At 44.6% G+C, this 23333-nt stretch overlaps 1 protein-coding gene across 2 annotated transcripts in view; it reads left to right on the forward strand.

Moving 5' to 3' along the window:
• The window catches only part of dgkh (diacylglycerol kinase, eta), a 465735-nt gene that overhangs the window by 402872 nt on the left and 39530 nt on the right, over positions 1-23333 (forward strand). For both annotated transcript variants that reach the window (XM_067992509.1, XM_067992508.1), the window contains exons 26-28: positions 11187-11292; positions 20629-20721; positions 21985-22104. In XM_067992509.1, coding sequence (XP_067848610.1) covers positions 11187-11292; positions 20629-20721; positions 21985-22104 — 319 coding nt within the window. The remainder of the gene's footprint in view (positions 1-11186; positions 11293-20628; positions 20722-21984; positions 22105-23333) is intronic.

The raw sequence follows: 23333 nt of genomic DNA on the forward strand, positions 1-23333 counted from the left end.
TTCACAAAGTTCTGCTTGGAAGCTTGTTTAATTAAACTTCAAATGGTGGAGAATCAGGGTAAAACCTGGGAATGGTTAAGAAATTGGCTGAAAGTTAGGAAGTAGTGGCTACTAGAAGGGGGAGCAATGTCACGGTCAGCGAGTACTTCAAGGATTGATCTTGAAAGCCCCATTGTTTCTGACTTGCATTAGCAATTTGGAATCAGAAACTCAATGAAAACTGATCAGATTCACAGACTGTACCAAAGTGGGGTGAAGGGAGCAGTCAAACCTGAAGATGGGCCTACAAAATGAGTTACATAAAATGTGAATTATTGGAGCACCAACCAATGAAATTTGATATCAGTGTAAAGTATTGCAAACTACCGCCCCATCTCCAACCTCCCTTTCCTCTCCAAAGTCCTTGAACGTGTTGTGACCTGTCAAATCCGTGCCCTTCTTTCCCGCAACTCCGTGTTTGAATCTCTCAAATCAGGTTTCCGCCCCTGCCACTGAAACGGCCCTTATCAAAGTCACAAATTCTGTGTGACTGGAACATAAGAACGGGAGGAGACCATTCAGCCCCTCAAGTCTGTTCCACCATTCAAATAGATCATGGCTGATCTGTATCTTAACTCCAGCTGCCCAGCTTGGTTCTGTAACCCTTAATACCCTTACCCAACAAAAATCCATCAATCGCAGTTTTGAAATTTTCAATTGACCCCCAGCCTCAACAGCTTTTTTTGGGGGGCATGGGGGGGGATGGAATTCCAGATTTCTACTACCCTTTGTGTGAAGAAGTGCTTCCTGAACGGCCTAGCTCTAATTTTAAGGTTATGCCCCATTGTTCTGGACTCCCCCACCAGAGAATATAGTTTCTCTTTAGCTTCCCTATCAAATCTTTCAATCAACTTACATAGAATTACATAGAATGTACAGCATAAAAACAGGCCATTCGGCCCAACAGGTCGGTGCCGGTGTTTGTGCTCCACACGAGCCTCCTCCCACCCTACTTCATCTCACCCTATCAGCATATCCTTCTATTCCTTTCTCTCTCGTGTGTTTCTCTAGCTTCCCCTTAAATGCATCTATGCTATTTACCTCAACTACTCCTTGAGTTCCACATTCTTACCACTCTCTAGGTAAAGATGTTTCTCCTGAATTCCCTATTGGATTTATTAGTGACTATCTTATATTTATGGCCCCCAATTCTGGTCTCCCCTGCAAGTGGAAACATCATCGCTACGTCTACCCTATCAAACCCTTTCATAATCTTAAAAACCTCGATCAAGTCACCCCCCAGTCTTTTTTCTAGAGAAAAGAGCCCCTGCCTGCTCAACTTTCCTGATAGGATGATACCAGAACTGAGAGGTTATACCGAATAAATCTTTCTTACACCTTCTCCAGTGTGTCTATATCCTTTTTATAATATGGAGACCAGAACCGTGCACAGTACTTAAGCACCTCGATTAGATCACCCCTTTAATCTTCTATACTCAAGGGAATACAACCATAGTTTATGCAACCTGTCCTCATGGTTTAACCCTTTTAGCCGCGGTTTCATTCTGGTGAATCTGCACTGTACCTCCTCCAAGGGTGGTAAACTATCCCTCCTCATCCTTCTCGACCTGCCTGCAGCCTTTGACACGGTTGCCCACACCATCCTCCCCCAACACCTCTCCTCCATTGTCCAGCTGAGTGGGACCGCCCTCGCCTGGTTCCATTCTTATAAATCCAGTCATAGCCTGAAAATCTCCTGCAATGGCTTCTCTTCCCACTCCCACATCGTTACCCCTGGACTCCCCCAAAGATCTATTCTTGGCCCCCTCCTATTTCTTATCTACATGCCGCCCCACAGCGACATCATCCGAAAACACGTCAGATTCCACGTGTACGCTGATGACACGCAGCTCTACCACACTACCACCTCCCTCGACCCCTCCACTGCAATTGTTTTGTTCCGCTGTTTGTCTGACATCAATATTGGATGAGCAGAAATTTCCTCCAATTAAATATTGTCTTTGGTCCCCGCCACAAACTCCGTTCCCTCACCACCGATTCCATCCCTCCCCCTGGCCACTGTCTGAGGCTGAACCAGACCGTTCACAACCTCGGCGTCCTATTTGACCCCAAGCTGGGCGTCCGATCCCCTGTCCTCTCCATCACAAAGACCGCCTACTCCCACCTCCGTCACGTCACCTGTGTCCGTTCATCTGCTGCTAAAACGCTCATCCCCAGACTCAACTATTCCAATGGTCTCCTGGCCAGCCTCCCATCTTCCACCCTCTTCCACCCTCTGTGAACTTGAGCTCATCCAAAACTCTGCTGCCTGTATCCTAACTCTCACCAAGTCCTGTTCACCCATCGCCCCTGTGCTCGCTGACCTACATTGGCTTCCGGTCCGGCAATGCCTCGATTTTAAAATTCTCATCCTCCTGTTCAAATCCCTCCATGACCTCGCCCCTCTCTATCCCTGTAACCTCTGTACCTCTTTGACCAACTGTCCTAATATCAATGTGTGTGGCTCGGTTTTAAATTTTGTTTGATAACGCTCCTGTGAAGCGCCTTGGGACGTTTTTACTACATTAAAAAGGCGCTATATAAATGCAAGTTGTTGTTATTGGCCAGACACATATTCACTGAGTGTGACACTTGCTGTCACCTCACTGCTGGGACCAGAAAATCCCAACTATAATGCCTGTATTTTTTTTGCACTATGTCTGTGTGTGCAGAATTGTGCGCAACTGTGTCTAACCAAATGCTTCTACACCACATCGTACACTGCCTGAGCCAGCAGTGGCTATCATTAAAAGAAGCTCCTAACAGATAAGGTACAACATGGAATCTTCAGGAGCCCCAGTTTATTTTGAAGTTCAGTAAATCACATTTGATAGTAATAGACAGGGAAACTCACATCCGCTGTTGAGAAATGTTCAAGATATTTTTGACACATCAATCTTAATTGATAATCTGTTAATTGAACAGATCCAACTGAGACACAGTCCCCATCACCCCTTTTTATGTAGGCATGTTACAGAACTCTACAATGTGTTACTGTCCTGAATCTGCTTCAGTCATGATTATTATTTGGCAGGACAATTCTGTTTTTAATAAAGATGATTCCAAAATTTAACCTAAGGTTGTATCACAAGATGAGCCGAGGCATAGAATATAACAGCAGGGAGGTAATGCTAGAACTGCATAAAACACTAGTTAGGCCACAGCTTGACTACTGTGTACAGTTCTGGTCACCATATTACAGGAAGGATGTGATTGCACTAGAGAGGGTACAGAGGAGATTTACGAGGATGTTGTCAGGGCTGGAGAATTTTAGCCTTGAGAACAGATTGGATAGGCTGGGATTGCTTTCTTTGGAACAAAAGGAGGCTGAGGGGAGATTTAATTGAGGTGTATAAAATTATGATGGGACTAGATTGGTTGGATAGGGAGGACCTATTTCCCTTAGCAGAGGGGTCAGTGACCGGGGGGTATAGATTTAAAGTGATTGGTAGAAGGATTAGAGGGGAGCTGAGGAGAATTTGTTTTCACCCAGAGGGTGGTGGGGGTCTGGAACTCACTGCCTGAAAGGGTGGTAGAGGCAGATACACTCAACTCATTTTAAAAAGTACTTGGATGTGCACTTGAAGTGTCGTTAGCTACAAGGCTATGGACCAAGTGCTAGAAAGTGGGATTAAGCTGGATTGCTCTTTTTCGGCCAGCACGGACATGATGGTCCAAATGGCCTCCTTCTGTGCTGTAACTTTCTATGATTACTCCCATAGCAGCCATTGCTTATATATGTTTTTCATTTGAATTATGGCGGCCCTCTGTGTGGTATTTCACAGTGTATGCTTCATTTAGGCTGGATGTTTTATTCTGCATCTGGTACAAGAGGTGTTGGATGGTTGCTCAAAACACACTTGGCATTTGCTCAAGTTATCCATTCGCTATATCTGAATCAATGGGGTAGATTGATTGTAACAGATTTTTTGCCATCATTTATATAAACAACTCTTCAGCCTGCTCATTTCATGATTCTGTTGATATATTTTTAAAAGTATACCAAAGCTGGCATGGAGCCTGGGAGAAGGGCAGAGCCCAACATATAAGCTCTTCAGGTACTTTTATCTTTAACCAACTGATCTCCCATAATGTTGCTCACGGATGGTCTGGAACTGTGATGTTTAGTTGCTAAGATGGAGCTCTGTTTAATGTAGCCTGTCCCTTTAAGGCCACTGCACAAGTACATCCTACATCCTGGGGTCAATGAGAGACTAATTGCTCCGGGAAGTTTCTGTAGACTGGCAGCTGCTTGTAAATCCTTGGTTTGGAGAGAGGCCAGATTATTAAGGTCAGAAAAACCGGCCAGAAGCGACTAGGTTTTCTTCTCTCATTTTGATGCTTTGAAATGAGACCTACACATATTAAATGCAAGACTTTTATTTATATAATAGCAGATCTTTCATAGCATTGCTTGTGATGAGTCAGGAGATACACTGTTTTACCATCACTATGACCATATCAATGGTCACCTGCTGGTGGATCTCGTTGGAGTAATCGCACTGATGTGAAAGGTAATTAAAGAAACTAAAAGCCTCTTCATTAATATATGAAGTAAAAAAAGCTTTTAGTTTGCTAAGGCACTTAAAGAGTTAATACTATATGCTTGTAGTATAATTGCTTTAGCCAAACGGTCCCCATACCCACGGCAGTTCCATTGTCTCACTCACACTGACCTAGAAAGTAAGTTTAAAATAACACTAAAAACTTTTAAAATTAAAAAAAGTCTTTTAGTTTAAGGCATTTAGACAGTTCATTTCACATATTTGTAATGTATAATGAGCTAAAGTGTTTGTAAACAATTTCAGTTGTTTTAACCATTCAGTGGCAGCTTATCCACTACTAAGAGCAGTGCTGGGAGGAGAGCTCCCAGAGAGAAGCGGGGGGGTTGCAGGTAAGTGGAGGGAGGGCAATTGTGGAGCGCGAGGCTAGGGGTGGTAGTCTCGGGGCAGGAACCAGCTATGATGGCAGTCCAGTCAATGGTCAGAAATGGTTTGGGTGGTTAGGCCCAAGTGGAAGGCTTGAGGCCAGCTACTATGCTACTAAGCAAAACGATTGGGTGGGTCGGCTGCGGCCTGAAGTCAGGTGGCCACAAATGGGTTGGGCAGGTAGGGAGGGAAGGTAAGGACCACAAGGGAAGAGCAAGAGAACACTCAGTGCCCTGGTTTATTTGGTGGAAAAACCTAAAAATCAGGTGAAAAACAAAATGGCAGGTAGAGCTGGGAGAACCATGCCATACTACAGCACAAAAGGCAGGAAAGCTCCTCTCATTCGAACTATGTTGATGTAGTGTTCAGCCATTATAAAATGTTGGTATAAAAATGTGACACAAAAATCAAGAAACAGGAAGTAAGCTTATGTGGACAAGACGTGCCCTCCCTTACAAAAAAACTTTTAATGAATGCTATGATACAAGAATGGGCCAGGAGCTCTCAAATGCAGATCCATGATAGTCACATGCCAGTCTCACCAAAGGTAAGTGGGGACGATACTAGCTTGAAGGCCCATTCAAAATGTGGGTTTCCACTGTTGGCAGCTTTATAGAGCGCAGGAGAACCACATGCCTACTGAAGAAGCACTCTGGAGGTATTGGGTATATTAAATTGTATCATTTACCCTGTTGAGCTTTGTGCCTTTCCATGCATTTAGAAAATCAAGATTATAATAAGGAAAGATGTTGCACTTTTTTTTAAGCATCTTTCACATTTTCAGGATGTCCCAAAGCCATTCATAGCCAATGAAGTACTTTTGAAATGTAGTCAGTATTGTTATGCAGCCAATTTACACAACACAATAAGATGCTGACCTGAATCTGTTTTTGGTAGTGTTGCCTGAGGAACGAATGTTGGCCAGGAAACCAGGAGAACTCCCTGCTCTTCTTTAATAGTGCCACAGGATCTTTTATGTCCATTTGAACAGGCAGGCAAGGCCTCACTTTTATTCTCATCCGAAAGATGGCGCCTCCAACAGTGTAGTACTCCCTCAGTACTGCACTGAAGTGTAAGCCTAGATTTGTGTGCTCAAAGTCTGCTGTGGGACTTGAACCCACAACCTTCTGATTCAGACAAGAGTGCTACCCACTGAACCACAGCTGACACTAATAATGGTTACTAATCCATTTGAAATGATAATGGAAATTGCAAGTTTTTGAAAGGAAAAAGGAGACAGAACAGTTGTTAGTTTACAGGAATGCCTGTGTGCTTTTTGAAGGCAGTTACCTAGGGCTGGATATAACGACTCATCAACAAGAGTCGGGATTTTCCACCTCGCAGTAATGGTGAATGTAGAGGTACCAGCAGGATTCTGATTTTCCTTCTCTATCTGTTGATCATAGGGGTTCAGGGAAGATTCGAATCGGCTGCTAGAGCTTCTGATTTGTTTCTTCTCTCTGTTTCCATGCTCCCAGCAGTAGGAATGAGAGCAGTTGAGAGGCTGGCCTGTCACTACCCAGTTTCTTGGGTCCCAGCCATGGCTCAGTTCATAGCACTCTCCCCCCTCGAGTCAGAGGGTCGTGGGTTCAAGTCTCACTTCAGGTGGACATAAAAGATCCCATGGCATTATTTTGAAGAGCAGGGGCGTTCTCCCCGGTGTCCTGGCCAATATTTATCCCTCAACCAACATCACTAAAAACAGATTATCTGGTCATTATCTCATCGCTGTTTGTGGGACCTTGGTGTGCTCAAATTGGCTGCTGTGTTTCCTACATTACAACAGTACTTCATTGGCTATCAAGTTCTTTGGGACATTGAGGTCGTGATAGGTGCTGTAGAAATGCAAGTCTTTCTTTTTTGGATTCCTCTCAGATCATATCCAGCTCAAGGCAAACCGCTGGCTAGTATTTGCTAAACGAGCAAGCTGCTGATGCAGTTCCCCTTGAGGGACATCCTTGTCTCATATCATGTGGGGTGCACATGACATCTAAAGCCCAACTCAAAGCGAGCATGAGTCAGAGGATACGTGGTGGGACAGAGATAAGGCTATAATGCTATGGCACCTATTCTGACATTGCACTCCATTTGAGCGCAGTTTCCCGCTGGGTATTTGAGATTGGCACGTTTACCCTCACAGCAATAAAACAATGCAAGAAAGTACTAACCACAGTGTCTGCCGTGGCTCAGTAGGTAGCACTCTTGCCTCTGAGTCAGAAGGTTGTGGATTCAAGTCTCATTCTAAAGACTTGAGCATAAAATTCAGGCTGACACTCCAGTGCAGTACGAAGGAGGTGCCGTCTTTCGGATAAGACGTTAAACCAAGGCCCCGTCTGCCCCCTCAGGTGGACGTAAAAGATCCCGTGGCACGATTTTGAAGAGCAGGAAATTTTCCCTGGTGTCCTGACCAATATTTATCCCTCAACCAACATCACTAAAACACATTATCTGGTCATTTTCACCTCGCTGTGCGCAAATTGGCTGCCACATTTCCTACATTATAATAGTGACTACACTTCAAAAGGACTTCATTGGATGTGAAGCACTTTGGGATGTCCTGAGGTCATGAAAGGCACTGTACAAATACAAGTCTTTCTTTCTTTACATTTATGCTCCCATCTTAATAATAGTGCATGTAGAATCATAGAAAGGTTACAGCATGGAAGGAGGCCATTTGGCCCATTGAGTCTGTGCTGGCTCTCTGCGAGAACAATCCAGCTAGTCCCACTCCTCTGCCCTATCCCCATAGCCCTGCAAATTTTTTCCCTTCAAGTACTTATCCAGTTCCCTTTTGAAGGCCGTGATTGAATCTGCCTCCACCACCTGCTCCGGCAGTGCATTCCTCATCACAACCACTCACTGTGTAAAAAAGTTTTTCCCTCATGTCACCCTTGGTTCTTTTGCCAATCACCTTAAATCTATGTCCTCTGGTTCTTGACCCTTCCGCCAATGGGAACAGTTTTTCTCCATCTACTCTGTCTAGACCTTTCATGATTTTGAATACCTCTATCAAATCTCCTCGCAACCTTCTCTGTTCCAAGGAGAGCAATCCCAGCTTCTCCAGTCTATCCACGTAACTAAAGTCCCTCATCCCTGGAATCATTCTAGTAAATCTCTTCTGCACCCTAAGGCCTTCACATCCTTCCTAAAGTGCGGTACCCTGAACTGGACACAATACTCCAGTTGTGGCTGAACCAGTGTTTTATAAAGGTTCATCATGACGTCCTTGCTTTTGTACTCTGCCTCTATTTATTATAAAGCCCAGGATCCCGTATGCTTTTTTAACCACTTTCCCAACCGGCCCTGTCACCTTCAACAATTTGTGCACTTATACCCCCAGATCTCTGTTCCTGTACTCTGTTTAAAATTGTGCCCTTTAGTTTATATTGCCTCCCACATTCTTCCTAACTAAATGTATAACTTCACATTTTTCTGCGTTAAATTTCATCTGCCACGTATCCGTCCATGCCACCAGCTTGTCTATAGCCTCTTGAAGTCTGTCATTACTGTTCACCACACTTCCAAGTTTTGCGTCATCTGCAAATTTTGAAATTGTGCCCTGTATACCCAAATCATTAATGTATATCAAGAAAAGCAGTGGTCCTGGTACCGACCCTGGGGACCTTCTTCCACTCTGGAAAAACAGCCGTTCACCACTACTCTCTGTTTTCTGTTACTTAACCAATTCTGTATCCATGCTGCTACTGCCCCTTTTATTCTATGGGCTTCAGTCTTGATGACAACCCTATTATGTGGCACTTTATCAAACACCTTTTGAAAGTCCATATACACCACATCAACTGCATTTCCCTCATCGACCCTCTCTGTTACCTCATCAAAAAACTATCCGGTTAGTTTAACATGATTTGCCTTTAACAAATCCGAGTTGGCGTTCCCAATCAATCCACACTTGTCCAGGTGACTGCTATTTCTGTCCCGGATTATTGTTTCTAAAAGTTTTCCTACCGAGGTTAAACGGACTGGCCTCTTTTTTTTGAACAAGGGTCTAACATTTCCAATTTTCCAGTCCTCTGGCACCACCCCCGTATCTAAGGATGATTGGAAGATTATGGCCAGTACCTCCGCAATTTCCACCCTTACTTCCCTCAGCAACCTCGCACACATCCCATCTGGACCTGGTGACTTATCTATTTTATGATGTGGAGATGCCGGTGATGGACTGGGGTTGACAATTGTAAACAATTTTACAACACCAAGTTATAGTCCAGCAATTTTATTTGAAATTCACAAGCTTTCGGAGGCTTCCTCCTTCCTCAGGTGAATGCTGTGGAAATGAAATCCTCAAACCTCTCGCATTTATAAATCACAGAACAATACCTGGTGATTACAGACATTCTTTCCAACTGCCCGTTGCCAAGGCAATCAGTGAGGACGGCCTCAACCGGGATCTTGGGTTCATGTCACGCTACACATTACCCCACCAGCCAACAAATGTTATCTGTCTTTAATATAACGGGTCATTTGCTGTCTTTTCCATGTTTCTGCCTCTCTATCTCTGTTTTTTTTTGGTGGTTTGTATATTCGGAGACCTTGTAGGTAACACCTGTCTGTCTGCACACTGATTGCCTTGGCAACGGGCAGTTGGAAAGAATGTCTGTAATCTCCAGGTATTGTTCTGTGATTTATAAATGCGAGAGGTTCGAGGATTTCATTTCCACAGCATTCACCTGAGGAAGGAGGAAGCCTCCGAAAGCTTGTGAATTTCAAATAAAATTGCTGGACTATAACTTGGTGTTGTAAAATTGTTTACAATTATCTATTTTAAGTACAGCTAGCCTTTCCAGTACCTTCTCTATCAATTATTAGCCCATCCAGTATCTCAACTACATTTTCCTTTACCGAGACTCTGGCAGCATCATCTTCCTTGGTAAAGGCCAATGCAAAGTACTCAGTTAATACCTCGGCCATGCCCTCTGCCTCCATGAGTAGATCTCCTTTCTGGTCCCTAATCTGCCCCACCCCTCCTCTTACTACCCGTTTACTTGCCGATAGAAGACTTTTGGATTCCCTTTTAATGTCTATTCTCATACTCTGCCCCTCATTTCCTTTTTCACTTCCCCTCTGAACTTTCTATATTCAGCCTGGTTCTCACTTGTTTTATCAACTTGACATCTGTCATATGCCCCTTTTTTCTGTTTCATCTTACTCTCTCTTTTGTCATCCAGGGAGCTCTGGCTTTAGTTGCCCTACCTTTCTCCCTCGTGGGAATGTACCTGAACCGTCCCCTCCTTAAAAGGCCGCCCATTGTTCAATTATAGTTTTGCCTGCCAATCTTTGATTCCAATAATCCAGGCCAGATCCGTTCTCATCCCACTGAAATTGGCCCTCCAATTGAGGATTTTTACTTTAGTGTGGCTCATGTCCTTTTCCATAGCTATTCTAAACCTTATGATACTATGATCGCTGCTCCCTAAATGCTCCCCCACTAACACTTGAACCCCCTCATTCCCCAGAACCAAATCCAGCAAAGCCTCCTTCCTCGTTGGGCCAGAAACGTATCGGTTAAGAAAGTTCTCCTGAACACACTTCAAAAATTCCTCCCTCTCTTTGCCCTTTATGTTATTACTATCCCAGTCTATATTAGGATAGTTGAAGTCCCCCATTATCACTACTCTATGGCTTTTACACTTCTAATTTCCCTGTAAATTTGCTCCTCTGTATCCTTCCCACTAGTTGGTGGCCTATAGAATACACCCAGTAGTATAATGGCACCTCTATTGTTTCTTAACTTTAACCAAATAGACTGTCTTTAACCCCTCCAGGACATCCTTTCTCTCCAGCACTGCAATATTCTCCTTAGTCAATACTGCCAACCCCCTCTCCTTTCTTCCCTTCCCTATCTTTCCTGAACATCTTGTATCCAGGAATATTTAGTACCAATCCTGCCCCTTTTGAGCCAGGTCTCCGTTATCACCACTACATCATATTCCCATGTGGCTAATTGTGCCTGCAGCTCTCCAACCTTATTTAACATGCTTTGTGCGTTTACACACATGCACTGTAAACCAATCTTAGACTCTAGGATGTGTAAAGAAGTAAGTTCATATTTTATGAATGAAATGCTCAGTAAAGTCACTGGGATTGAAGTTCTGGCTGGGAGTTGGATGCTGTAGCGCACACACTACTAGTTCACCTGTTCTATTATTCCGCTAGCTGCAGTTGTATTGTTTAAACCTTCTTCTCTTTAATGACTTTCAGAATCTGCGAGGCAGCCAAAAGCCACAGCCTTCTGGAGCAAGAACTGGCTCATGCAGTCAACGCAAGCTCACATGCACTAAACAAAACCCACCCAAAGTTCCCAGAGGTAAGAAATGTGGCAAAGTAGCAGTCATGTCCTGTTGGGCCCAGTCAGTGGTCGTTGTGTCAACTGAATTCGTCCACACAGACTTGTCATTTAATTCTTTGGTAACACGCTTTACTGCTTTTGAACCTGGATTGAGTAGTCCCGTCCTTCTGGAAATGAAGATGATCAAAGTGCCTTAAGCAGCTAAATTTGAACTCATGAATCACATAATTAAAAAGGGATTAAACTGACAAATGTCATGGACAAGCTAACTCATTTTATTTAAAATGTTTCAAATGTGCCCCTGTAGCACTGCTCGCAGATGAAAGTAAAAATAATGGTGTCTCTTCCTTTAGTTCTATCTGTTCATCTCTCTCTGATTATTTCTGTCTCTGTCTTCCACTCTGTCTCACACTTTTTCCTTTTGTCATCTCTACTCATCATTCTTTCCCGCTTCCTCTATCTACCAAAAAAATGGACTGATTTTTCCCTTTCAAATAAATCTGTGGGATCTTGCTGAGTGTCAGTTCGAGTTGCCACGGCAACAATTGTGAGCATTGCTATAAAGGTTGTTTTTGGCTAATCTGTACACATATACTGACGTTGGCCGGGGTAGGCCATGTTTTATTCTACAGATAAGGATGGATGTGGGCAATTCATCTCTAGTGTAAACAGACCTGCCTCATCCCTCCTCAGATCCTCCAAAACAAGTAGAAAGAGAAGAACACAGAGGGTCTCCACCTTCTGAATTTTGGTTGCAGCAGCTATGCAATAAAAAGTTGAAGCCAGTGCTCATCTGCACCACCACTGGTAATGCATCGCAAATGGTTGACCCTCCCGAGAGAGTTTATAGGCATACACAAACTTGGACTAGCTGGTCTTTTCCTGCCCGTCATCAAGACTTCCCCACAGAACAGTGATACCCAGAACATCAAGATTAGGCACCTACAACAACATGCATTTATATAGCATCTTTAATACAGTAAAACATCCCAAGTTGCTTCACAGGAGCGTTATCAAACAAATTTTGACACCAAGCCACATGAGGAGATATTAGGACAGGTGACCAAAAGCTTGGTCAAAGAGGTAGGTTTTAAGGAGCGTCTTTAAAGGAGAAGAGAGGCAGAGGGGTTTAGGGAGGGAATTCCAGAGCTTAAGGCCTAGGCAGCTGGGGGCACGGCCACCAATGGTATAGCAATTAAAATCAGGGATGCGCAAGAGGCAAGAATTGGAGGAGTGCAGAGATCTTGGAGGGTTAGAATCATAGAATCATAAAAATATGACTGGAAGGCTGTTTCCAGTGGGGTTCTGCAGGGCTCAGTACTAGGTCCCTTGCTTTTTGTGGTAGATATTAATAATTTAGACCTAAATGTAGGGGGCATGATTAGAAGTTTGCAGATGTTACAAAATTGGCCATGTGGTTGATAGTGAGGAGAAAAGCTTCCAGGCACAGAAGGAGGCCATTTGGCCCATCGTGTCTGTGGCAGTCGAAAAAGAGCTATCCAGCCTAATCCCACGTTCTAGCTCTTGGTCCGTAGCCTTGTAGGTTATGGCACCTCAAGAGCACATCCAAGTACTCTTTAACTGCAGTGAGGGTTTTTCCCACACCACCCTCTCAGGCAGTGAGTTCCAGACCCCCACCACCCTCAGTGAAAAAATTTCTCCTCAACGCCCTTTAATCCTTCTACCAGTCACTTTAAATCTATGCCCCCTGGTTATTGACCTCTCTGCTAAGGGGAATAGGTCCTTCCTATCCACTCTATCTAGGCCCCTCATAATTTTATATACCTCAATTAAATCACCCCTCAGCCTCCTCTGTTCCAAAGAAAACAACCCCAGCCTATCAAATCTTTTCTCATAGCTAAAATTCTCCAGCCCTGGCAACATCCTCGTAAATCTCCTCTGTACCCTCTCTAGTGCAATTACACCCTTCCTGTAAAAAGGTGACCAGAACTGTACGCAGTACTCAATCTGTGGCCTAACTAGTGTTTTATACAGTTTTAGCATAACCTCCCTGCTCTTATATTCTGTGCCTTGGCTAATAAAGGAAAGTATTCCATATGCCATAACCACCTTATCTACCTGTCCTCCTACCTTCAGGCATCTGTGAACATGCTCTCCAAGGTCCCTCTGGTCCTCTACACCTTTCAGTATCCTCCCATTTATTGTGTATTCCCTTGCCTTATTTGCCCTCCCCAAATGCATTACGTCACTTCTCTGGATTGAATTCCATTTGCCACTTTTCTGCCCACCTGACCAGTCCACTGATATCTTCCTGTAGTCTACAGCTTTCCTCCATACAAAAATTGGCTGTGTGGTTGATAGTATTATATGCAAAATTCCTAATCATGCCCCCTACATTTAAGTCTAAATCATTAATATCTACCACAAAAAGCAAGGGACCTAGTACTGAGCCCTGCAGAACCCCACTGGAAACAGCCTTCCAGTCACAAAAACACCCGTCGACCATTACCCTTTGCTTCCTGCTACTGACCCATTTTTGGATCCAACTTGCCACTTTCTCTTGGATGATGGTCGGAGCCTCCGCTGTTTCCTCCCCTGCTTCTCTAACAGCCTGGGATACATTTCATCCAGGCCTAGCAATTTATCTACTTTCAAAGATGCTAAACCCTATAATATTTCCTTTCTCTACATTTATCCCATCCAATATTTCAGACACCTCTTCCTTAACTACAATGTCTGCATCGTCTCCCTCGTTCGTGAAGACAGACACAAAGTATTCATTAAGAACCATACCCATGTCTTCTGTCTCCACACACCGGTTACTTTTTTGGTCTCGAAGAGGCCCTTTTCTTTCCTTAGTTATCCTCTTGCTCTTTATGTATTTATAAAACATCTTTGGGTTTTCCTTGATTTTACTTGCCAATGTTTTTTCATGCCCCCTGTATGCTTTCCTAATTGTAGGGCTGGAGGAGATAAGAGATAGGGAGGGGCAAGACCATGGAGGGAGTTGAAAACAATGGAGAGAATTTTAAAATCAAGCATTTCCAGACTGGGAGCCAATGTAGATCATTGAGTACAGGGGTGATGGATGAACGGGACTTGGTCCAAGTTAGGATACGGGCAGCAGAGTTTTGGATGAGCTCAAGTTTGTGGAGGGTTGAAAATGGGAGGCCAGCCAGGAGAGCATTGGAATAGTTGAGTCTGGAGGTAACAAAGACATGGATGAGGGTTTCAGCAGCAGATGAGTTGAGGCAGGGGTGGAGATGGGCAATATTACAGAAGTGGAAGTAGGCAGTCTTGGTGATGGAGCAGATATGTGGTTGGAAGCTTTTCTCAGGGTCAAATAGGACTCCAAGGTTGCGAACGGTCTGGTTCAGCCTCAGACAGTGGCCAGGGAGAGGGATGGAGTCCAGCACCCATACCCACCATCAGTCACCCCATAATCTCATGGGAGGGGCAAAAAACAAACTGAAAAAAGCCCATAGCCAAATCAGGAGGGAGGGGAGAAAAAAATCTGGGAAATTCCTCTCCGACCCCCTTAGGCAATCAAAGCTAGTCCAGGAAACCACACAGATCTCATGCTGTTTTACCTACATTTTATAAGACGTGATCTTGAAGGCATGTAAAGAGTCTGTATTTACCACCTGAGCCAGTAAATTATCCTGTTTACAGCACTATCCATGTTTGTTAGTTGGACATCATTCCCGGGAGTGAAGACTAATGATTATTTTGCATCTAACACCTCTGCTATGCCCTAACTTTCCACATGAATCCATCCTTACGTGTCTCTCGGTGGTCCTACACAGTTATTAGTGACTTCTGACTCTTTACATAACTAAAAAAAAAGTCCTTACAAACATACAGACAGGAGAAGACCCTCTGGTCCATCCAGCCTGTGCATCACAATATATACACTCCCACCCCAAACCATGTGATCTCCTGCAACAAGCTAAAAACCCAGACCAATTTGGGGGGAAAAAATCTTGGAAATTCCTCTCTGACCACCCCCCCCCCCCCTTAAGCAGTCAACACTAGTCCAAGAGATCACTCTGGCCCTGATAATGCTATGCAGTTACTTACTTACCTTTTTTTACAAAGCAATTTCCACCCCAGCCAGAAACAGTTCCAGCTCTCACTTGAAGGATTTCAGCACGAGCCAGCAGTCTGTTTATTTGCCATTGCTCCCACAATTATCAACAGTCTTCTTTTCCATTAATCTCTTCGTTTCTCTAGTAGTTGCTTTTATTACCCTTAAGTGTGTGTAATATTTATCTCTTCTTATGAGCTGTCTCTCTTTAACCTGTAGAAGTAATTTTGTTTCAGCCTAATTTGTGCTTGCACATTTCTGGTTAGCCATTTTGGTTTAGTGTCACCATGTGTCTTTTTAGTAACCCTTGGGACATACATGGCTTCTTTTTGCTTGAGAGTGGTTTCAGAAAAACTACCCATTTATTTTTTTTTTACTCGTTCATGGGATGTGGATGTTGCTGGCGAGGCTGGCATTTATTGCCCATCCCTAATTGCCCTTGGTGGTGGTGAGCCGCCTTCTTGAACCCCTGCAGTCCATGTGGTGAAGGTTCTCCCACAGTGCTGTTAGGAAGGGAGTTCCAGGATTTTGACCCAGTGATGATGAAGAAACGGCGATATATTTCCAATTTCTCAGCATCTATTTCCCTACACCAAGTTATAGTCCAACAAATTTATTTTAAATTCCACAAGCTTTCGGAGGCTTCCTCCTTCCTCAGGTGAATGGTGTGGAAATGACATTTTCGAATCCTTCGCATTTGAAAATCACAGAACAATGCCTGGTGATTACTGCCCGTTGCCAAGGCAATCACAGTGAGCAGACAGAAAGGTGTCACCTAAAAGGCCACCGAATATACAAACCCCCCCAAAAAAAGAGAGAGAGAGAGAGAGAAGGAAGACAGTCAATGACCCGTTATATTAAAAACAGATAACATTTGTTCGCTGGTGGGGTTACGTGTAGTGTGACATGAACCCAAGATCCCGGTTGAGGCCGTCCTCATGGGTGCGGAACTTGGCTATCAATTTCTGCTCGACAATTTTGCGTTGTCGTGTGTCTCGAAGGCCGCCTTGGAGTATGCTTACCCGAAGGTCGGTGGCTGAATGTCCATGACTGCTGAAGTGTTCCCCGACAGGGAGAGAACCCTCCTGTTTGGCGATTGTTGCGCGGTGTCCGTTCATCCGTTGTCACAGCGTCTGCATGGTCTCGCCAATGTACCATGCTCTGGGGCATCCTTTCCTGCAACGTATGAGGTAGACAACGTTGGCCGAGTCACAGGAGTACGAACCGTGCACCTGGTGGGTGGTGTCCTCTCGTGTGATGGTGGTATCTGTGTCGATGATCTGGCATGTCTTGCAGAGGTTACCGTGGCAGGGTTGTGTGGTGTCGTGGACGCTGTTCTCCTGAAAGCTGGGTAATTTGCTGCGAACGATGGTTTGTTTGAGGTTGGGTGGCTGTTTAAAGGCGAGTAGTGGAGGTGTGGGGATGGCCATAGCGAGGTGTTCGTCATCATTGATGACATGTTGAAGGCTGCGGAGAACATGGCGTAGTTTCTCCGCTCCGGGGAAGTACTGGACGACGAAGGGTACTCTGTTGGTTGCGTCCCGTGTACTTCCCCGGAGCGGAGAAACTACGCCATGTTCTCCGCAGCCTTCAACATGTCATCAATGATGACGAACACCTCGCTATGGCCATCCCCACACCTCCACTACTCGCCTTTAAACAGCCACCCAACCTCAAACAAACCATCGTTCGCAGCAAATTACCCAGCTTTCAGGAGAACAGCGTCCACGACACCACACAACCCTGCCACGGTAACCTCTGCAAGACATGCCAGATCATCGACACAGATACCACCATCACACGAGAGGACACCACCCACCAGGTGCACGGTTCATACTCCTGTGACTCGGCCAACGTTGTCTACCTCATACGTTGCAGGAAAGGATGCCCCAGAGCATGGTACATTGGCGAGACCATGCAGACGCTGTGACAACGGATGAACGGACACCGCGCAACAATCGCCAAACAGGAGGGTTCTCTCCCTGTCGGGGAACACTTCAGCAGTCATGGACATTCAGCCACCGACCTTCGGGTAAGCGTTCTCCAAGGCGGCCTTCGAGACACACGACAACGCAAAATCGTCGAGCAGAAATTGATAGCCAAGTTCCGCACCCATGAGGACGGCCTCAACCGGGATCTTGGGTTCATGTCACACTACACGTCACCCCACCAGCGAACAAATGTTATCTGTTTTTAATATAACGGGTCATTGACTGTCTTCCTTCTCTCTTTATTTTGGGGGGTTTGTATATTCGGTGGCCTTTTAGGTGACACCTTTCTGTCTGCTCACTGTGATTGCCTTGGCAACGGGCAGTAATCACCAGGCATTGTTCTGTGATTTTCAAATGCGAAGGATTCGAAAATGTCATTTCCACACCATTCACCTGAGGAAGGAGGAAGCCTCCGAAAGCTTGTGGAATTTAAAGTAAATTTGTTGGACTATAACTTGGTGTTGTAAAATTGTTTACAATTGTCAACCCCAGTCCATCACCGGCATCTCCACATCTATTTCCCTAGCCAATTTAGTTGACCAATCAACTTCTTCCAAGACTTCAGCCAGTTTATTGAAATTAGCCCTCTTGAAGTCAGGGACCAACATTATATTGTTAATAGTCTTTGCTTGGCTAATGAGATTACATCTAATTATGCTGTCCAGGTGTTGCCCCGTATGGAGTTGCAATACAGCTGCAGGATGAGTTCTAAAATCTAGGTGAAGAACTTGAGAGCCCATAGTCATATCACTAACACTTTGTTTTTTTAACTCAAAATCATTAATTGTATCTACAAACATTTTAGCTAATTTACCCACCACACTTGATGGTTCACCATCAATCCATTTTATACAAGGAAAGCTGAAGTCCCCCAGAATACAGACGTGGCCTAATCTAGGTGCTGTAACAATTGCTGACGAAAGGGCTTTGTTTCCAAGATGTCCTTGTCCTGGAGGTCTATAACAGGTGCCAATTAATAAATTAGACCCATCAGCTTGAATTAATTGTACCCAGATAGATAATCCTTTATCCCTTAACGCATTGACCAGGTCTTTGTATTCGGATAGGAATTTCTTTGTTCTACACATTATATCGTTTGTGCTTATGTGAAGTGCAACCACAGTTCCAGCTTTCTTACCTTTCATAAGGTTGCCTACTCTGTCTTGGAGACCTTTTACCTTTGCACCTGAAAAATAAAGAACTGCGTGGGACAATGCCGTACCTTTACGTAGCTTGCTATCAGTGTGTCAAACGATGGAGTCACCCGATGAATGAGCATGCTGCCTTACCTATCTCTCAGTCTTAGCCTTGGCCTTCTTCCCAATTGTCTTGCCCTTCTTCTGAGTTGGTTCCTTCATGGATCAACTTAATCCCAATCACCCTGCTGAGCCTGAACCTCCTCAAGCTCTGTTCCTCCACCATGCCCAGTAGCTGACTGCTGTGTGACCCATTGCCTTGGGGTAGTACTACTGAATCATGAACCTCGTGCTATATCCTCCTGGTTCAGTGAGATATAGCTGCCGAAAGCTGTTACTCGCGTGCTCTTGGGCAGGAAACTCTTCTGTAATTCTTCCCCTTGCTGGAGTGATACTTTGAAATCTGACTGTTACTTAAGCTTAGTAATACCAGGTTTGACCTGGAGTAAAATGCTCACTCTTTGGTTTGTCTGCAGCTGTGCAATGCTGTGTTTAACAAGGCCTTTTCTGGTTTAAACAGCCTATTTTCTCCCTAGTTGTTAACCTTTTATACTCCTTATTTTGAGTGAAAGAAATGCTCAGAGAGGCACCAAACACTGATAGATTGTTCATTGATGCTTTCTACAGTTTGTATCACATATTTAATTCCTTGCGACAATTAGCAACCTTGGGCCCATAGCTGGTAGGGGTTGCAGCCATTGCTGTATATACAAGTCTGACTGTGTAGAAAGCCACATCCATTCCTATCCATTGCACACAACAGGGGGGTAAATTTACCAACCCCGTGCTCCTAATGGAGAGCCACACACAAAGGACTACGACTCTGCAATGCCCATTCCCCAACCAACGGTCCCTTCAAAGAGGCCTAACCTCCAGGAGTGTGTGATCGGTGAATATTACCCTAGGGTTCCACTGGATTTCTTCTTGTGAATGACCTTTGTTTTTATGGTTGGGTCTGGTCTCCTGAATGACCAGGAGTAGAATTTACAAGCAATGTTGTTAGTAGCAAGTTGTGTCATCGCCAATGAAATTACCGTCAACACATTTACATTACATTGAATGTACAGCAAAAAATCGGGCTAATCAGCCCACCGGGTCCATGCCAGTGTTTATGCTTCACATGAGCCTCCTCCCACTTACTTCATCTCATCCTTTCAGCATATCCTTCTATTCCTTTCTCCCTCATGTACTTATCTAGCTTCCCCTTAAATGCATCTATGCTGTTCGCCTCAACTACTCCATGTGGTAGTGAGTTCCACATTCTCACCACTCTGGGTAAAGAAGTTACTCCTGAATTCCTTATTGGATTTATTAGTGACTATCTTATATTTATGACCCCTAGTTTTGGACTCTCGACAAGTGGAAACATTTTCTCTACGTCTATCCTTTAAAACCCTTTCATAATCTTAATGGCCTCTATCAGGTCACCCCTCAGCCTTCTCTTTTCTTGATGTGGAGATGCCGGTGATGGACTGGGGTTGACAATTGTAAACAATTTTACAACACCAAGTTATAGTCCAGCAATTTTATTTTAAATTCACAAGCTTTCGGAGGCTTCCTCCTTCCTCAGGTGAACGATGTGGAAAACGATTTTCCACATCGTTCACCTGAGGAAGGAGGAAGCCTCCGAAAGCTTGTGAATTTAAAATAAAATTGCTGGACTATAACTTGGTGTTGTAAAATTGTTTACAATTCTCTTTTCTTGAGTAAAGAGCCCCAGCTTGTTCAATCTTTCCTGATAGCTGTACCCTCTCAGTTCTGGTATCATCCTTGTAAATCTTTTTTGCACCTTCTCCAATGCCTCTATATTGTTTTTATAATATGGAGACCAGGACTGTTCACAGTATTCCAAGTGTCGTCTAACCAAGGTTCTATACTAGTTTAACGTAACTTCTCTGCTTTTTAATTCTATACCTCTAGAAATGAACCCCGGTGCTTGATTTGCATTTTATTATGGCCTATCAACCTCTGTTGCTACTTGTAGTGATTTGTGTATCTACATCCCTACATCCCTTTGCTCCTCTTCCCCATTTACACTCTTCACTTGTGCAGATGAATGACAATATTTAAACAGGAGCTAAGTCAGCAGGCTTATCTCGTTTTTGTTTCCTCTCTCCAGAGTCTCACCAGGAACACAGCAATTGAGATTGCCAGTAATGTGAAAGCCCTGCATAATGAAACGGAATCATTGCTTGTTGGAAGAGTTCCTCTGGTAAGGTGGTGGCATCTGTCGATACTGCTGGCAAATAATTCTACAGATCATGTCTAACATGGGTGTTCCAAGTGTTTCTTTTTGTGGACCGTATAGGTGCATGCTGCAGATACTCAGGGCCACATACAAACAAACAAAACTGATGGGCAGGAAAAGACCAGCTGGTCCATCAGTCCTGCCCTACACTCATGATGGCCAGACATCATGTTCAGACACTTGCCCTTTCCATGGCCTCTATATTAAGCATGTGCGGGGACCAAAACTGGACATGGTGTTGGACACCCCTGATGTATAATCTTCTGAACTAGTCTAATCCTGCGTTTACTGTTAAAGAAGATAATTCTGGTTTTAAATAAGTTGGCATGGTTTTGGGAGGCCTTCCTTAGTATATTCCTGAAGTGATATTAATGAGTTTCTCTTTGACCTCGTAGTCCCACACAGAGTGCCTGTGGAGCAAGAAACAGATAGTGAGGGCAACTGCTAACGACTAACCTCAAAAAGAAACCAAAAACAGAAAATAATGGAAATAGCCTTTGTCAGAACTGGGAACCGTTGCTCATCAGACACAGTGCACCATGCCAAAATGAACCGGCTTGCCAGATAACACAGCATCAGTTGATTTAAATATTTTTGTGGCGCCCATAACGTGTATCACGTGACATGGGTTTGGGGGGCCAGATTGGCTGGCATGGACAGCCAGTGGACACTGCTTGCTGCCCTGAGAGTGCGCTCATTTTTATGGGGCGTTAAGTGAGCTTGCAGTATTTATCCATTGAAGGCAAAAGGAGTGCACAGTAGAGACAAGCACAAAGCTCCACGCAAAAAGGAGAAGAGCATGAGATGGAAATGAGTCAGATGGGAGGGAGAGATAGCAGGGGCTTGGAATGGAACGGAGGGGGGAGAGCCATCAGGGACTGGAGATTGAACTGAGTCGGGTGGGGGGGGGGGGAGGGAGAGAGAGACATCAGGGACTTGGAACGGAACTGAGTTGGGTGAAGTTGCTAATGGTTGGAAAAATTTCACCACCAACAGTCCTATTTTAACCTCTGGGTGCATATGTTTCAAACTAGACCAGTCTCACCCCGCTGTGTCGCACCCAAGCACATTTTATGATACCCGAAAGCCTTAGTGCATTATAAATGCGATGACTGTAATCAATCAAACCACGCAGATCTGTGTGTTTAATTTGGAACTGATAGCAGCCACAGCAATATTTATTGTGAACTCAGGGACTAACTATTTTATTGTTTGCACTTCTGACAGCAACTGGACTCGCCTCAGGAAGAGCAGCTGTCTGCAGCATTACACAGTGTGGATGTTGAGCTGCAAAAGCTTGCAGAGATCCCGTGGCTTTATCATGTGCTACAGCCAACAGCTGAAGAGGTATGGAGCACCACTGTTACTTATTTGCCATTTATAAAAACAAAGGGCCCTAAATTCTGCAATATTCCTGGGGCCATCTGGGGCGCGATGGCGGAGGGCAAGTGCAGGTATTGGGACGGGGCCCATTAGATGATGGCTGGGCATGCGTAGGGAGGAGGCAAGGGGACCCCTCTTTGAAGTCTACGACATGGATGGAGGTGGGATTGGCGGGATGGTGCCATGCACTGCAATTCCCGCCTCTGGTACCCCCGAACATACTGTACGTCCACATGCAGCAGGAGTACCGTACTCTCGGAAAGACGGAAGTGGGGCCCACCACACTCTTGAATGCAGTTGGCTGCTGTGTCAGCCGTGGCTCAATTGGTAAAGATTTCACCTCCGAATCCCACTCAAGTCCCGCTCTACTTGAGCCTATAATCTAGTCTGATGCTTAGGTGCAGTGCTGAGGGAGCGCTGCACTGTCAGAGGTGCTGTCTTTCGGTTGAGACTTTAAACCGAGGCCTTGTCTGCCCTCTCAGGTGGACGTAAAAGATCCCACGGCATTATTTCAAAGAAGAACAGGGCAGTTCTCCCTGGCGTTCTGGCTAATATTTATCCCTCAACTAACATCACTAAAAAAACAAATCATCTGGTCATTATCACTTTGCTGTTTGTGGGATCTTGCTGTGTGCCAAATTGCCTGCCACGTTTCCTACATGAAGTGACCACACTTCAAAAAGTACGTAATTGGCTGTAAAGTGCTTTGGGATGCCCTGAGGTCGTGAAAGGTGTTATATAAATGCAAGTCTTCCATATCCTGCTCTCCCCTCCCCATCCCCCTGTCAGAAATCAGATTTCCACCCTTACCCACCCCAGCAATTTCAGGGTCTTATTACCCATTACCACCTTTCTTGCCTTGCACTATCATCTCTTTTGTCATTTAATCACTCCTGCCCTCCACCCTATCACAGACCTTCCCTTTTGTTCTTTCTTCCCCTCGACTTTCCTCCTCCCCCCCACCCCCCCCCCCCCCCGTCCTTGGCTCCGTACTTGCTTATAAACTGTTAAATCTTTACTTCTTCCAGTTCTGATAAAAAGGTCTTCGACCTGAAACATTAACTCTGTTTCTTTCTCCACAGATGCTGCCTGACTTGCTGAGTATTTGCAGCATTTTCTGTTTTTATTTCAGATTTCCAACAGCCACAGTATTTTGCTTTTGATCTAGTGTTTAATTCAATGCCACCTCTCTT

This window comes from Heptranchias perlo, chromosome 11 (assembly GCF_035084215.1).
Source record: "Heptranchias perlo isolate sHepPer1 chromosome 11, sHepPer1.hap1, whole genome shotgun sequence".
In the NCBI taxonomy this organism is placed as follows: domain Eukaryota; kingdom Metazoa; phylum Chordata; class Chondrichthyes; order Hexanchiformes; family Hexanchidae; genus Heptranchias; species Heptranchias perlo.